The 18,326-nt window shown below is 41.2% G+C and overlaps 1 protein-coding gene across 1 annotated transcript; it reads left to right on the top strand.

Moving 5' to 3' along the window:
* The first annotated feature begins 866 nt into the window (after positions 1-866).
* Positions 867-16,111, top strand: LOC115163702 (uncharacterized). Its single transcript, XM_029715806.1, has 8 exons — positions 867-981; positions 3,488-3,519; positions 4,011-4,054; positions 4,971-5,285; positions 5,705-5,986; positions 11,102-11,239; positions 14,774-14,801; positions 14,970-16,111. Exons 1-8 carry the CDS (start codon positions 973-975, stop codon positions 15,004-15,006), a joined length of 885 nt encoding a protein of 294 aa, XP_029571666.1. The 5' UTR covers positions 867-972; the 3' UTR covers positions 15,007-16,111.
* Positions 16,112-18,326: the final 2,215 nt, after the last annotated feature.

Here is an 18,326-nt window from a genome sequence, read left to right on the forward strand (position 1 = left end):
CAGGGACATACATGTGTCCCTGCAACACCACTGGCTCAAAAAACATTCTCCATTCTGAATCGCCCTTCATCAGGGACACCATGGATACAGTGTTCCATTTCTCACTAATGTTGTTGTGTTCTCGAATAACCATTGCAGTTCGAACTACTGCGTTCAGAGTACTGTAGAGTTTAGGTGACATATAATTATAAGGAAGTGAGAGTCTCAAATGTCTGTGACATTAACTGACCCCCACCCCCTCAGCACACACAACAATGATGTGTATAAACCTTAGGTGACCGACGTGGTGCTGTATTGAAGCCAGCAGGCAGCCATCTTGGTACTCCTCCTAAGTTGTAAAAACAAAAAGGTGGTTTTGGAAGCTATGGAAAGTCATTTATTAATGTCTACATTCGTTTTTGACATTTATTCGATTTCAGGCACTTTAATGCATACCTTTAAATTATATGTGAGCTAAAAATACAAAGTTTATATTTTTTATTAATAATGTTACTGTCCCCACTACAACAATAAAACATCCTTAAATACTTGTTATTTATTTGGAGGACTATTTCCACTAGGGAGGACCAATATGGCCGACCGGTGGCTTCAAACACTCTCAATGGCCAATACATAGCTTCTGTATTCTAGGGTTTATATATATCATTGACTCACACACACACACACACACACACACACACACACACACACACACACACACACACACACACACACACACACACACACACACACACACACACACACACACACAACTACGAACAAACACTGCTGTGGTGAGGGACCAAATCCTGATAACATGGCTCACGTTGCCATAGTAGTAAAGGTTATTAATCTACAAAAGCTAAACGACTTCCCCTGTCCACACCCTCCAGCATGCTTTGGAATGAAGAACTGCATGCGTGTGCTGAGAACACTTCACACACCAATCTCTCCGACTTCACACTCAATTACGGCTGTTAAGAACAGCAAAGCATGGACGTGGTAAGAATGCCTTTTTTCACCATTATAGGCTTTATAAGCTCTTACAAATATGTGCAGCTCTTCCAGACTGGCTTGGATGTACTAGTGTTGTTGTAGTCTTACTTAGAGAATACAACACTGGTCAAGGTGAAGCATATTAATTAAACAATGCAATAGAATAGATGGTATTCAGTTTTGCTTACTGAGACAGACAACTGTAAATCATATCATTAAATGAACGGAGGCTGTTGGTGTTTCGGGGTTATTAACCTAAGCAATAGCTGTAGAGATTTGATTCATTCTCTTGGGTTGATAGTAGTATCTGGAGAGATATAGATAACAGACAAAGGTGACAGAAAATAACAAGTATTGGCAAAAGATCTGATCTGATTGGCCAAAAGACCAGTTATTGGCACAATTGGGCTTCCTGTGTAAACACAGCCATATTTTCATATGATATATTTTAAATAAACGTTTATCATCATCTCTGTCAAAATGGTTTAAATAAAAATAATATTGTTGCATGGACAGTGCATTATATATTTTTATCAACTGCTTATTTGCAAACATTGTCAATCACGGAGATAAGTCAAACATTTACACACAGTGGATTCCACCTAGATATGGTCAGATTACTCTTAAATTCTAATCTCTTGTGTTTTGATAAAGGCTGTATCAGATTCGGCCGTGATCGGGAGTCCCATAGGGCGGAGCACAATTGGTCCAACGTTGCCCGGGTTTGGCCGGGGTAGGCCGTTATTGTAAATAATAATTTGTTTATACCTGATTTGCCTAGTTAAATAAAAATAAGACTTTTGATAATAAGTCCATGGATTTCAGTTTCTGTTGACTGCGATATGAGTAACACACTGAACATGAACTTGAACTTCCCCTTAGCACGTTTCTAGTGCTACTCCTTTCTGACTCACTCTTACTGCAACATAACAAAAGGAGCTGTGTCAGAATGGCTATAGGTGTGAGACTACTGTCTGCAACATGCTCAGTGGACCATGAATGTAAACACATGCATGCTTATGTTATGCGCCAATCTACCACGGCCAAGGGCTGTTCTTAATGTCAGGGCTGTCTGAGGAAGTGGACCAAAATGCAGCAGAGTTAGTGTTCATCATCATTTAATAAAGAACGAACACTATACACTTTACAAAAACAAGAAAACTGACAGCCAAACAGTCCTGTCAGGTGAAACACACTAAACAGAAACAATTACCCACAACCCCAAAGAAAAACACACACTACTATATAGGACTCCCAATCAAAGGCAACTCAACACACCTGCCTTCAATTGGGAGTCCAACATCCAACTCACACGTAACATAAAAATCTCTGCCACGTCCTGACCAAAACTACTACAATTGCTCCCTCTGCTGGTCAGGACGTGACACTTAAGCACAACGCAACGCGGAGTTCCTGGATACAGCCCTTAGCCGTGGTATATTGGCCAACTACCACAAACCCCGGAGGTGACTTATTGCTGTTATGAACTGGTTACCAATGTAATTAGAGCAGTACAAATACATGTATTGTCATACCGTGATAAACCATGGTTTTCAGCCAATCAGCATTCAGGGCTCGAAACCACCTAGCAATATATTTAGTTTACTGCACTTGTATTTACACAGTTGTACTATTGATGATACAGTAACCTGTATTAATGAAACTCATCCTACAAGCTGATACTATAACAATGGGGCTCTATATTTCTGGAGATTCCCCTTGGCTTATTAATTAGAAACTTATCTGACAAGCTACGTAGTTCCCTCAGTCTGTCCCCGTACATATCCCTCCTCTGGCCTGTCATATTCCATGGATGCAATAGTTATATGTCTTTATTCTCAAGTAGTTAACGCATAATAAAATCCTTACTTGCAAGAGAATGTTTTAAAGACACACAACTGAGTAATGGAATTGTTTGACTGATTTTCTTCAGATTGACACTAAGTCAGTCAAACCCACAACTCTGAGCATCGATCCTTAACCACCTATCCCTGAGATGAATCATTAACCATAACCACAAATATCTTGAGGCACTAGTACAGCACCAAGCCGTTCTATTCATTCTATTTCTATGCATTTAATCCTATCCCATAGCTGAAATCCACATAGATCACTTTTGAAAAACTGGGCTCTGAGCATAGGTCTACCCACACATTAGCATTATGTGCTTATTGCCTACTTGTAGCCCAAAGAGAACAATGCTTTTCCTGAAGTAACCCCCTTGTCTTGGGATTTCCCTTAGGGTTTTCTTGACTGAACATTAGAAAACAAAGTAACCACAGAGACAGAATTTCTCCCAATGCCCATTCATTTTGTTTTTATGATAAATATAGAATGAAGATTTTTCTTAATACCGTTTTTTTTAAATCTCCATATTATCTGAGGATTAATAAGAAAACTCTGCATTATTGCTGAATGTGTTCATCATGATATAAATCTGATCGTATGAAAGCTGATCATTGGTTGTGAGTGCTGCTGTTTGATCTAATGTGTGTGTGTGTGTTTTCTACAGGTCTATGGGATGTGTGTGCGATGGCTACTTCGGTAAGATGTGCTCACTTATTATACTGTGTGATCATTATTAATATGGCGGGATTGTGCACTGAGCTATATTTATATCTCTAAATCTTGGTTACTTGCATAGAATTTGATTTACATACACCGTTATTGCTATCCACTATCCACTATCTAGAGTCAGGATTCTTCACACCTTTGTTTACATTGGTGTGTGTGTGTGTGTGTGGTGATGGTATCTGATAGAGAGCATGCTGCTGTGGGACTCCAATTAAATGGAAATAATTTCTGTTCTCTGAGTGCTATAGCTTTCCAGGTACAGTATACCTTCCTGAAAGCTGGAGTCTCATACTTAGAGGATTTTGTGGCAATAATTAAAGGACAGTAATATTTATGGGAATAGGAAATATCCTATTAAATGACTAATATGTAATTATACAATAGGAATGCTACTGTAATACTAACAGTGACCTCACCTAACAGTACTCGGCTGATTGTACTGTTGTTATGGTTTCCAACAGGTGTGTCCTCTTCCTGGTATCGCTGCCGTTTCTTCGAAGTAAAGGTAAGTGGCGAGCCAAGTGAAATGAACATGACATCATAACAAACAAGCCATTACCTGCCATGACTTTATATTTTCAGACCTTTACTGTTGAAGATGTGTGGCTGAGTTTGTGTGTGCCGGCCTTCATGTGTGTCTACATGTACACTGAGTGCACAAAACATTAGGAACACCTGTTCTTTCCATGACATAGACTGACCAGGTGAATCCGGGTGAAAGCTATGTCCCTTATTGATGTCACTTGTTAAATCCACTTCAATCAGTGTAGATGAAGGGGAGGAGCCAGGTTAAAGAAGGATTTTTTTAAGCCTTAAGACAATTGAGACATGGATTGTGTATGTGTGGCATTCAGAGGGTGAATGGGGAAGACAAAATATTTAAGTGCCTTTGAACGGTGGTATGGTAGTAGGTGCCAGTTTTTGTCAAGAACTGCAACGCTCCTGGGATTTTCGTGCTCAACAATTTCCAGTGTGTATCAAGAATGGTCCACCACCCAAAGGACATCCAGTCTACCTGACACAACTGTGGGAAGCATTGGAGTTAACATGGGCCAGCATCCCTGTGGAATGCTTCGACACTTTTCCCCGACGAATTGAGGCTGTTCTGATGGCAACTCAATATTAGGAAGGTGTCCTTAACGTTTTGTACACTCATTGTATGTGTGTATTTGGGTGTGTTGTCTCTGTGAGATTTGATTTGTAGTAAGAGTATCTGAACCATGATGTATTCTATTCAGTAGAAGGGAATCTACCAGACAGATGAGAGAAAAGGGCAAAAGTGTCAGCTAGATTGGGAAGTGAAACTGAAATACAGAAGTCACCAAAAAAGACCCTGCCTAATGTCTACCCTCACACCCACACAACACCACAACCTAACTCTCTGGCATATCCCTCCCTTGACCTCTCTCCCTCTCTCTCAGATGTCACCATGGTGATAGGAGAGGTGGGCGGGGCTGTGACTATCCCCTGTGCCTCAGACCCCTGGGAGAACCATCTGGTCTTCATGTATGTACAGAGACCTGGTTCCAATGGAAATAATACCCCCCAGTTCATTAATGGCTACCATTCGAATAAGCCCTTAGACCCTAAGGAGTACACTAACCGTACGCAGGTAGACCACAAACAGCGAACAATGAAGCTGTGGAATATATTGCTGTCAGATGAGGGGCTGTACGAGTGTCACATTCTATACCAAACCAAGAAGAAGCAGGAGAACATACAGCTCAATGTGACAGGTAACGTTACCTCAGTTCAAACTCTCTTTCCATGTTTGTGTTTAATTCATTTTTCTATTTTATTCTCCCACATGTGAAACATGGCATTCTGGATGAAAGAGAACATTATTTTTGTGCTGTCAGATATGTGCTTGTAAAAGCCCAAACCATAGATACATTCACTAAAAATAAAATACAAAAAGAAAGCTGTCACTTAAACAGGCTTTCTCAGCTCTGAGAGAGAGAGAACATGCTGTTTTGGCTATCACTTAGACAGGCTTGCTCAGCTCTGAGAGAGAGAGTGTGTTTCTTTGCCCTTTGTGTTTTCAGGAAGTAAAACTAAGATAACATAAAATCCCTTCTTATTGGTCCATAACAGCATTGTCTCTTTTCTTTCCACTCTCCTCCCTCTTTATCTCTATATCTCTCCCCCTCTACAGCCAACTACAGTATCCCCATTGTAACGGTGGCCTGTGACAATGGCTGTTGCTTGGTGACTTGTTCCTCCGACAGTGGTTACCCTCGTAGGGACATTGAGTGGAGCCTGAACCCTCCTCTGAACCAGAGCCACTGGAGAGAAGTGAACAGCAGTGGTGGGGGAAGAGACCCGGTCTCTATGCTGTTCTCTGTCGTCCGTTCCATATCCGTCAACTGCTCCTCCGGACTCCGGCTGAACCTCAGCTGTGCTGTAGGGGGCGCCCTCTCACAGGAACACACTGTCTGTGAGTACTGAGACAGTGTGTCTCTATCACTTTGTCCTTAAAGGAAAACTCCACAAAAACATAAAAAACTATCTCAAATACAGAAGTCATCCCCTTATGATGCATTTTGCATCATATAATATACGATGCAAAATGCATCATATGGGGATGACTTCTGTGTTTTGAAAGTTACATAACTTGGGAACTTGATTGCTGACAAGCAAAACATTTTGGGACTACAGTATGTCAATCAAATGTATTTATAAAGCCCTTTTTACATCAGCCGATATCACAAAGTGCTGTACAGAAACCCAGCCTAAAATCCCAAACAGCAAGCAATGCAGATGTAGAAGCATGGTGGCTACGAAAAACTCCCTAGAAAGGCCGGAACCTAGGAAGAAACCTAGAGAGGAACCAGGCTGTGGGGGGTGGCCAGTCCTCTTCTGGCTGTGTCGGGTGGAGATTTATAACAGAAAATGGCCAAGATATTCAAACGTTCATAGATGACCATCAGGGTCAGATAATAATAATCACAGTGGTTGTGGAGGGTGCAACAGGTCAGCACCTCAGGAGTAAATGTCAGTTGGCTTTTCATAGCCGATCATTCAGAGATAGAGACAGCAGGTGCGGCAGAGAGGGAGTCCAAAACAACATGTCCGGGACAAGGTAGCACGCCCAGTGAACAGCCCTGACCTGTTCACTGGAAGTGTTACCTTGTCCCGGACCTGCTGTTTTCCATAACCGCAGGCAGAACAGTTGAAACTGGAGCAACAGCATGACCAGGTGGACTGGGGACAGCAAGGAGTCATCAAGCCAGGTAGTCCTGAGTCATGGTCCTAGGGCTCAGGTCCAGAGAGAAAAGAGAGAGAGGAGGAGAAAGAGAAAGAGAGAAAAGGGGAGAGAGAGAATTAGAGGGAGCATACTTAAATTAACACAGGACACCGGATAAGACAGGAGAAACACTCCAGCTATAACAGACTGACCCTAGCCCGCCGACACATAAACTTTTACAGCATAAATACTGGAGGCTGAGACCGGAGGGGTCGAGAGACACTGTGGCCCTGTCCGACGGTACCCCTGGACAGGGCCAAACAGGCAGGATACAACCCCACCCACTTTTCCAAAGCACAGCCCCCACACCACTAGAGGGATATCTTCACCACCAACCTATTACCCTGAGACAAGGCCGGGTATAGCCCACAAAGATCTCCTCCACGGCGCCAACCCGGACAGGAAGATCACGGCAGTGACTCAACCCACTCAAGTGACGCACCCCTCCTAGGGACAGCATGGAAGAGTACCAGTAAGCCAGTGACTCAGCCCCCGTAATAGGGTTAGAGGCAGAGAATCCCAGTGGAGAGAGGGGAACCAGCCAGGCAGAGACAGCATTGGCGGTTCATCGCTCCAGTGCCTTTCCGTTCACCTTCACACCCCTGGGCCAGACTACACTCAATCATAGGACCTACAGAAGAGATGAGTCTTCAATAAAGACTTAAGGTCGAGACGGAGTCTGCATCTCTCACATGGATAGGCAGACCATTTCATAAAAATGTAGCTTTATAAGAGAAAGTCCTGCCTCCAGCTGTTTGCTTATATTCTAGGGACAGTAAAGAGGCCTGCGTCTTGTGACCGTAGCGTACGTGTAGGTATGTACGGCAGGACCAAATCGGAAAGATAGATAGGAGCAAGCCAATGTAATGCTTTGTAGGTTAGCAGTAACACCTTGACATCAGCCCTAGCCTTAACATGAAGCCAGTCATGAGATTCTACCAGTGGAGTAATATGATCACATTTTTTGGTTCTAGTCAAGATTCTAGCAGCTGTGTTTAGCACTAACGGAAGTTTATTTAGTGCTTTATCCAGGTAGCTGGAAAGTAGAGCATTGCAGTAGTCTAATCTAGAAGTGACAAAAGCGTGGATACATTTTTCTGCATCATTTTTGGACAGAAAGTTTCAGATTTTTGCAATGTTATGAAGATTGAAAAAAGCTGTCCTTGAAATATTCTTGATATGTTCATCAAAAGAGAGATCAGGGTCCAGAGTAACACTGAGGTCCTTCACAGTTTTATTTGAGATGCCTGTACAACCATCAAGATTAATTGTCAGATCTAACAGAAGATCTCTTTGTTTCTTGGAACCTAGAACTAGCATCTCTGTTTTGTCCGAGTATGAAAGTAAAACATTTGCCTTTTAGTGAGTTTGGTACACATCCGGTGGATAGGGAGCCATTTATTAAGTTCAACATAGGAGGGCCAAGCACAGGAAGCAGCTCTTTCAGTAGATTAGTTGGAATAGGGTCCAATATGCAGCTTGAAGTTTTAGAGGCCAAGACTATTTTCATCAATGGGTCAAGAGATATAGTATTAAAAAACTTGAGTGTCTCCCTTGATCCTAGGTCCTGGCAGTGTTGTGCAGACTGAGAACAACTGAGCTTTGGAGAAATATGCAGATCTAAAGAAGAGTTTTGCTTTCTAATGATCATGATATTTCTGTCAAAGAAGTTCATGAATTGATCACTGCTTAAGTGAAAACCATCCGCCCGTGGGTAATGCTGCTTTTAGTTAGCTTGGTGACAGTATACATAGTTTCTTTTGGATTGTTCTTATTCTCCTCAGTTAAGTTGGAAAAATAGGATGTTCGAGCAGCAGTGAGGGCTCTTTGATACTGCACGGTACAGTCTTTCCAAGCTAGTCGGAAGACTACCTGTTTGGTGTAGTGCCATTTCCATTCCAATTTTCTGTAAGCTTTCTTCAGGGCTCGGGTATTTTCTGAATACCAGGGAGCTAGTTTCTTATGAACATTTTTATTTGATTTTAGGGGTGTGACTGCATCTAGGGTATTACGCAAGGTTAAAATGAGTTCCTCAGTTGGGTGGTTAGCCGATTTTTGTACTCTGACATTCTTGGGTAGGTGGAGGGAGTCTGGAAGGGCATCTAGGAATCTCTGGGTTGTCCGAGAATTTATAGCACGGCTTTTGATGATCCTTGGTTGAGGTCTAAGCAGATTATTTGTTGCAATTGCAAACGTAATAAAATGGTGGTCCAATAGTCCAGGATTACGAGGAAAAACATTAAGATCCCAAATATTTATTCCACGGGACAAAACTAGGTCCAGAGTATTACTGTGGCAGTGAGTAGGTCTGGAGAAATCTTGGACAAAACCCATTGAGTTGATTATGGCTCCAAAAGCCTTTTGGAGTGGGTCTGTGAACTTTTCCATGTGAATATTAAAGTCACCAAAAATGTGAAAATGATTTGCCATGACTACAAGGTGCCGATAGGAATTCAAGGAACTCAGTGAGGAACGCTGCATACGGCCTAGGAGGCCTGTAAACAGTAGATATAAAAAGTGATTGAGTTGGCAGCATAGATTTCATGACTAGAAGCTCAAAATATGAAAACGTAGTCATTTATTTTTTTGTAAATTGAAATTTGCTATCGGAAATGTTAGCAAAACCTCCTTTGTGGGATGCATGGGAGATATGGTCACTAGTGTAACCAGGAGGAGAGGCCTCATTTAAGACAGTAAATTCATCAGGCTTAAGCCATGTTTCAGTCAGGCCAATCACATCAAGATTATTATCAGTGATTAGTTCATTGACTATAACTGACTTGGAAGTGAGGGATCTAACATTAAGAAGCCCTATTTTGAGATGTGAGATAACACAATCTCTTTCAATAATGGTAGGAATGGAGGAGGTCTTTATTCCAGTGAGATTGATAAGGCGAACACCGCCATGTTAAGTTTTGCCCAACCTAGATCGAGGCACAGACACGATCTCAATGGGGATAGCTGAGCTGACTACAGTAACTATGCTAGTGGCAGACTCCACTAAGTTGGCAGGGTGGCTAACAGCCTGGTGCCTGGCCTGCACAATATCTCATTGTGGAGCTAGAGGAGTTAGAGTCCTGTCTATGTTCATAGATAAGATGAGAACACTCCTCCAGCTAGGATGGAGTCCGTCACTCCTCAGCAGGCCAGGCTTGGGCTTGCTTGTGGGAGAGTCCCAGAAAGAGGGCCAATTATCTACAAATTCTATCTTTTGGGAGGGGCAGAAAACAGATTTCAACCAGCGATTGAGTTGTGAGACTGATGTAGAGCTTATCACTCATCACTCACTGGGAGGAGGCCAAAGACAATTCCTAAATGCCGACACATCTTTCTAGCTGATTTACACGCTGAAGCTATGTTGCACTTGGTGACCTCTGACTGTTTCATCCTAACATTGTTGGTGCCGACGTGGATAACAATATCCCTATACTCTCTACTCTCGCCAGTTTTAGCCTTAGTCGGCATAATCTTCAGATTAGCCTTCACGTCGGTAGCCCTGCCCCCTGGTACACCGTGTATGATCACTGGATGATTATTTTTAAGTCTAATACTACGGGTAATGGAGTCATCAATGACTAGGGTTTTCAATTTGTCAGAGCTAATGGCGGGAGGCTTCGGCGTCTCAGACCCCGTAATGGGTGGAGGAGAGACCAGAGAAGACTCGGACTCTGACTCCGACTCTTTGCTGGTTGAAAGTCTCTGTCGGCTGAATGAGCGACACCGGTTGAGCATTCCTACAGCATTTCCTTCCAGAAGCCATGAGAAAATCGTGGGGCTGTGGGGACTGTGCGAGGGGATTTATACTACTATCTGTACTTATTGGTGGCACAGACGCTGTTTTATCCTTTCCTACACTTAAATTACCCTTGCCTAATGATTGCGTCTGAAGCTGGGCTTGCAGCACAGCTATCCTCGTCATAAGGCGATCGTTCTCCTGTATATTATGAGTACAACGACTGCAATTAGAAGGCATAATGTTAATGTTACTACTTAGCTTCGGCTGGTGGAGGTCATGTAGAAACATATCCGGGGTGAAAAACTTGAATGAAAAATTAGAGCGAGTGAAAATATAAAACGGTAAATAAAAAGTAAAAACCGTAAAGTTGGCAGGTAGCAAAGAAACGTTAGCAACAAACCGCACAACAGCATGTAAACAAGTCCACAAGTTATGTCAACAATGGACTAATGAAAAAAACACCAAAAGATCATTTTGGATGTGGATTTCCTTGAAATGTGTAACTTTATACATTTATGTCAAGCAATTTAAAATGAAAACCAACATGTTATTCTCTTCGTCTACTATAGGCTGGCCTCAGACAGTCTTTCCTGATGTTTATGTGACCTCTGCCGTTGTGGCTGGTACTATTGCTCTGCTGTGTTTCCTGCTGACTGGGCTGTTTGTCTTCAAGGAAAGGAAGGCTCGGACAGCCAGAGTTGACCAAGGTAACTCACCTACAATAGTGTAAAAACACAGTATTGGCCCTTGGAAATGGGACCGATAAAATAGAAATGACCTGCTATACATCATCACATTGCTCTTTTTTATCTGAGAAATGTATTCTGAATGTAAACCAATCAGGGTTTACAGTAGGCCTGGGCAGAGCACTATTACAGCAACCACATTCGTTGTTAATAATCTTGTCATTGCTTTAGACACTAAAATCAAATGTGCTGTTTTGTTTGTGGACCTGTCAAAAGATGTTGATACTGTTGTTCTTGCCATTTTATTAAATAAGTTGTCCTCAATAGGCCTGAGCTCTGATGCCTGTTCATGGTTTCATGATTATCTTAGTGACAGAACTCAGGCAAACGTGATTGATGGGGTTAAATCTGATTTTCTTGAAGTGCTTAAAGGTGTACAACAGCGATTGATTTTGGGACCTGTTCTCTTTAGTATTTACATAAACACCATTGGTTAATCTATTAAAAACATTAAACTACAGCTATATTTATTTATCCTTTATTTAACAAGGCAAGTCAGTTAAGAACCAATTATTATTTTCAATGACGGCCTAGGAACAGTGGGTTAATAACTGCTTTGTTCAGGGGCAGAACGAAATATTTGCACCTTGTCTGCTCGTGGATTAAATCTTGCAACTTTTCAGTTACTAGTCCAACGCTCTAACCACTAGGCTGTGCTGCCGCCCCGGAAGAATGCGGATCTATGCGGATGATAGAATTATGTATGCTACTTCCCTGACTGGCTGTGTCAAAACTAGAATCCGATTTTAGAGCTACGCAGGAATCCATTGCTGATTTAAAACTTGTGCTTAATACAGGCAAAACAAAATAAGTATGGTTCTCCAACCAAACGAATTCCAGCATATAAATACATAGGAACTTTATTTATATGGATTTGACATTTAAAAAACATATAGATGAGCTGTAAGACAAGATTTAAAGTTACCTTTTTCTACAGAAACAGATTGTGCCTTTCTCTAAGCAGATTATTCAGTCTATATTTTTATCTGTTCTTGATATTAGTGATATTATTTATCACAGTACAGCTGCTACTACTCTTAAACCTTTGGATGCCATCTACCACAGTGCCCTTCGTTTTGTTACAGGTGGCATTTTTGACATTCATCACTGCATCCTGTATCACAAGGTTGGCTGGACTTTGCTAAAGACCCGTAGATCTCTACATTACTCCATTTTGTTTACAAGGCCTGACTTCATAAACTTCCGTCTTATCTAAATTTGCTGTTCGAGTATAGATACCTGAGTTGCCTAATCCGCTCACAGGATTGGTTAACTCTTGAGCTTCCTAAGGTCTCCACCGAGCTAGGTAAATCTGCTTTTAGTTTTAATTAACCGTATTTCTGGAAAAAAAATCTAAATACATTTCATCTTGATGTTCTGGTACAGTTTGGACAACTTAAAGTATTGATTGGGGACTTATTTGTGAAGGAATTTAACTGTTTCTCTGGGTGATTTGTGATGTTTTATCTGTGCTTCCCATGACTGTGTTTTTGTGTATATATATGTATATATATACAGTACCAGTCAAAAGTTTGGACACACCTACTCATTCAAGGGCTTTCTTTATTTTTACTATCAAAACTATGAAATAACACATATGGAATCATGTAATACCCAAAAAAGTGTTAAACAAATCAAAATATATTCTAGATTTTAGATTCTTAAAAGTAGCCACCCTTCGCCTATGACAGCTTTGCACACTCTTGGCATTCTCTCAACCAGCTTCACCTGAAATGCTTTTCCAACTGTTTTGAAGGAGTTCCCACATATGTATGCTGAGCGCTAGTTGGCTGCTTTTCCTTAAATCTGCGGTCCAACTCATCCCAAACCATCTCAATTGGGTTGAGGTCGGGTGATTGTGGAGGCCAGGTCATCTGATCCAACACTCCATCACTCTCCTTCTTGGTCAAATAGCCCTTACACAGCCTGGAGGTGTGTTGGGTCATTGTCCAGTTGAAAACAAAATGATAGTCCCACTAAGCGCAAACCAGTTGAGACGACACATTGCCTCAGAATGCTGTAGTAGCCATGCTGGTTAAGTGTGCCTTGAATTCTAAATAAATCACAGACAGTGTCACCAGCAAAGCATCCCCACACTATCACACCTCCTCCTCCATGCTTCACGGTGGGAACCACACATGCAGAGATCATCCGTTCACCTACTCTTCATCTCACAAAAACACAGCAGTTGGAACCAAAAATCGCAAATATGCACTCATCAGACCAATTGACAGATTTACACCAATCTAATGTCCATTGCTCGTGTTTCTTGGCCCAAGCAAGTCTCTTCTTCTTATTGGTGTCCTTTAGTAGTGGTTTCTTTGCAGCAATTCAACCATGAAGGCCTGATTCACGCAGTCTCCTCTGAACAGTTGATGTTGAGATGTGTCTGTTACTTGAACTCTATGAAGCATTTATCTGGCTGCAATTTCTGAGGCTGGTAACTCTAATGAACTTATCCTCTGCAGCAGAGGTAACTCTGGGTCTTCCTTTTCTGTGGTGGTCCTCATGAGAGCCAGTTTCACCATAGCAGTTGATGGTTTTTGCGACTGAACTTGAAGAAACTTTCAAAAGTTCTTGAAATTTTCCAGATTGGCTGACCTTCATGTCTTGAAGTAATGATGGACTGTCATTTATCTTTGCTTATTTGAGCTGTTCTTGCCATAATATAGACTTGGTATTTTACAAAACACAGCTATAGTCTGTATAACACCCCTACCTTGTCACAACACAAGTGATTGGCTCAAACGCATTAAGAAGGAAAGAAATTCCACAAATTAACATTTAACAAGGCACACCTGTTAAATGAAATGCATTCCAGGTGACTACTTCATGAAGCCGGTTGAGAGAATACCAAGAGTGTGCAAAGCTGTTATCAAAACAAAGGGTGGCTATTTGAAGAATCTGAAATCTCAAATACATTTTGATTTGTTTAACACTTTTTTGTTTACTACATGATTCCATAAGTGTTATTTCATAGTTTTGATGTCTTCACTAATATTCTACAATGTATTTATTTTATGAAGAAAAACCCTTGAATGAGTATGTGTTCTAAAACTTTTGACCAGTAGTGTATGTATGTATGTATGTATGTATGTATGTATGTATGTATGTATGTATGTATGTATGTATGTATGTATGTATGTATATATATATATGTATGTATATATATATATATGTATATATATATATATATATATATATATATATATATATATATATATATATATATATATATATATATATATATATATATATATATATGTATATATATATATATACATACATACATACATACACTACTGGTCAAAAGTTTTAGAACACATACTCATTCAAGGGTTTTTCTTCATAAAATAAATACATAATGTGTATATTTATGTTGTATATTCAGGGTGTGTATGTAAAAGAGACCTGGGTCTCAATATGTCTTCCCTGCTAAAATAAAGGTAATATCAAAAATACAACATGTATAATAAATACATTCTGTGTTTCCAGATGGGGAGGAAGCAGCAAGGCCAGCCGAGTGAGTATGTTTCATTGTTTCACTCAAACTCAGAAGACAAAGACAAGATCAAAAACTTGACTTTGGTGTATATAACCTCTGCAGCTGACCTGGCCAAACAGTTCAAAATGTTTGTTTTGTTAAAATCTACTTTTTCATTCCTCTCTTCTCTTTCTTCCTACTTCACAGAAGAGCACAGCTCACCTGTAGGAACCCAGATTCTTAATGGAACTTGGAGTCTGTAACGTTGTACATTTGGAACACAGAATATGGACGGTTATTTTATTGATATGATATCTATAAATCTGAAGTGCTGCCTTCTGTTGGGACCAGGGGAAGGGATCACTGAGGTGACCTAAATATTGCCTGGACTTGTCGTCGTTGAAATTGAGGTTAACTTTCCTCTCCACGCTGGAGGACAGGCTGGACATGAGAGGTGTTTTCATGATGTTGAGGAAGACGGGGAGTTGTATAAATATTTAACCAGTATGTTCAAATGACTGAGTTCCAATGAAGAACTAGACATGCAATGACTGTCCTCAATGTGTGCACTATTGTAAGGCATGGCGTTATCCAGGGAAATGTGTATAATTCAACATACATGTGGATTAAGACTAATAACCTGCACTGCACTTAAACAGAGTGTACACTTATCTAATGTGCACTTATCAGGGGTTGACTGTATTCAACTGACTCATGTGCAATTGTAAACTGTGTAACTGTGAAGCTATCTGTGTATTAACCACAGCTTACGCAGTACAGACATGGCCACGACTTCGGGCCTGGTTCCTCTCTAGGTTTTTCCTAGGTTCCTGCCTTCTGGGGAGTTTTTCATTATCTGCCTCTGTATTACTTACTGTTTTTGCTAATGTTAAAAGGGCTTTGTGAAGTACATTTGAGCTGATGAACGGGGGAAGTGAATGTGTCCGTCAGGAGAAGATTTTATATTCCAGTTTCTATACCTGCATCTACCAGTAAGACTGAGTCCACCCCACATGTTACTGCCAGTATGAACTGGTTTTAAGGAACTACATAACATTTGCTGGTTGTTCAGTGAGACAGAAAAAGACGGATGATGAATAAAACATTTTTTACTGATTATTTCTGGATAAAACAAAATGGTGAATATTTGATATGTATGCTACATATTTATATGACATGTTAAGTTGTTCTCATGTAAAATAATCTTGAAGGCTACATAATATTTGTATCCTATTTTTGATCAGTTATGAATAAGTTATTTGTGTTAAATTATGTCTTTCGACTTTATACTAGTGCATATTTTATTTTCTCTGCTTCGATATAATTAAAGTGATAAAGCTGTTAACACATTTTTTTTAAATTTCTAAATCATTTCAATTTTCTAAATCAGTTACATAACTTTTGGATTACCCAAACTCAGTAACGTAATCTGATTACTTTCAGTTACATTTGGATTACTTTTCCCTTAAGAGGCATTAGAACACAGCTGTCAAACTCATTCCACAGAGGGCAGAGTGTCTGTGGGTTTTTGCTCCTCCCTTGTACAGTACTTGATTGATGAATTAAGGTCACTAATTAGTAAGGAACCCCACACCTGGTTGTATAGGTCTTAATTGAAAGGTAAAAAAACTCAAACCTGCAGACACTAGGTGTTACATCTGCTCCTGCCACACCCTCTACTGCTCATCCTGTGTCTCATTGACCTGCCTCCACTCCCCCAGTGCTCTATCCCTGTGTGTGTGTGTGTGTGTGTGTGTGTGTGTGTGTGTGTGTGTGTGTGTGTGTGTGTGTGTGTGTGTGTGTGTGTGTGTGTGTGTGTGTGTGATTGTGATTGTGTGGGCAGAGACAGGTGTTCTGGAGTCAGAGCAGATCCCTACCAGCTGCAACCTGTTCCATAATCAAGACCTCTACAAATACTCAGACCTGCCACTTCCACACTGTCAGATTGTAATCACTGCTCACTCAGTCTATGTTTCTAGCTGTTTAGGTCCTGTTGTGCCTGTTTTCCCTTGCCTGACGCTGGTTTCCTCTCTGCTACAGTTCTGCCTGATATGACTCTGGTTCCTGTCTCCAGTCCCACGTCACGTCATCCAGCTACTCTGTCCTGGATTCTCCACTCTACTGCTCCCTTGGATTCCCCCTCCGGACCTGCTTACCCTGTTCCAACCCCTCTCAGCCTCCGCACCTGGTTTCCTGCAACCCGCCCAACCTTCACCTGGCCTGCACTCCATCTTCCCCTTGTATGTTAATAAATACCTTGGTTTCTTCATCCCAATCTCCTCGTCTGAGTCTGCTCTTGGGTTCCCCTGTTCCACTTCGCGTAACACTAGGCCCTCTATGGAATGAGTTTGACACTCTTCCAATAGAAGGCAAAAAGGATCCATTAAATGCATTTGGTATGTCATCATAGGGGTCTCTGACTTATGGTCAGACTCGATCAGGTGGAACAAACTTACACTGCGACACTTTTCAATGTTGAATTGAATGTCATCGAGAACACAAAGGTATCAATGTATTTTTTCGCAAACATCCTTTCTAGTTTTTCAAAAGAATCTAATCTGATTACACAACATTTTAGCTGGTAACGTATCTGATTACCGTCTGTTTTCTGTAGTCAGATTACATGTAACTAATTACATGTAATCAGTTACTCCCAACCCTTGTTATTGGTATAACTCCCCAACACCAAATTGCAGTATCAGTGTTCACCAGCAGATATCAGTCTCACCACAGATTTATGCTGAGCCACTCTACTGACTGAAGAGACCATTATTATTATTGGTAAATCCGCTATCACCAAGAAACCAGTCTTATCCATGCTTAGGATGTTTTACTGTATGTGTAGATCCACTGTGTTCGATGCCATTTCTTCCACATTTGTCTCAACTGCAATCAGCTTGCCTGATTGCCTCTGAGAGGATTTAAGAGATAAGGGGAAGATGGGAGAGGAGAGGAAGAAGAGAACAAAACGTACTGCCTCCAATCAGCAGATATAGTTTCCATGTGTATTGGGACAAGAGAGCAGTCTGGTCTGCATACTCTGACACCACTTATTGTTTACACAAACCTTGAGACCAGAGCCAACTCACACAGTAGGGAGAAACCACATCTCCATAACTCTTTTTCTCTCTCTCTCTCTCCCACCCCCTTCTCTCCTCTCCCTCTATCTTTACCCTACTCCTACATTAAACAGCAGAATTACGCCAACCTGCTTAGACTTTAGAAATGTAACTCCCTCCCTCCGTACCCTCCCTCCTGCCCTCCCTCTCTCCTTCCTCTACCTCCCGCCTGCCTGCCCTTCCTCTCCCTCCTTCCCTCCTTCCTGCCCTCCCTCCTTCCTCTCCCTCCCTCCTTGGTCTAACCAGAACAAAAGAAATAGAGACAGAGTGCCTCCACTCATCCTCCTGGTAGACACACACCATGTTTAACTGAGTTTAACCATAAACACTAGTAAATTAACCAGTTTGGCCTGCTTCTGCAGACATGCAGGCATAGTTAGAGGAGTCAGAAGGAAGCTGATGTAATGATGGTGGAGCCCATGAAAAATCCTTCCATTTTACACAC

Source organism: Salmo trutta, chromosome 26 (genome assembly GCF_901001165.1).
Source record: "Salmo trutta chromosome 26, fSalTru1.1, whole genome shotgun sequence".
Taxonomy (NCBI): domain Eukaryota; kingdom Metazoa; phylum Chordata; class Actinopteri; order Salmoniformes; family Salmonidae; genus Salmo; species Salmo trutta.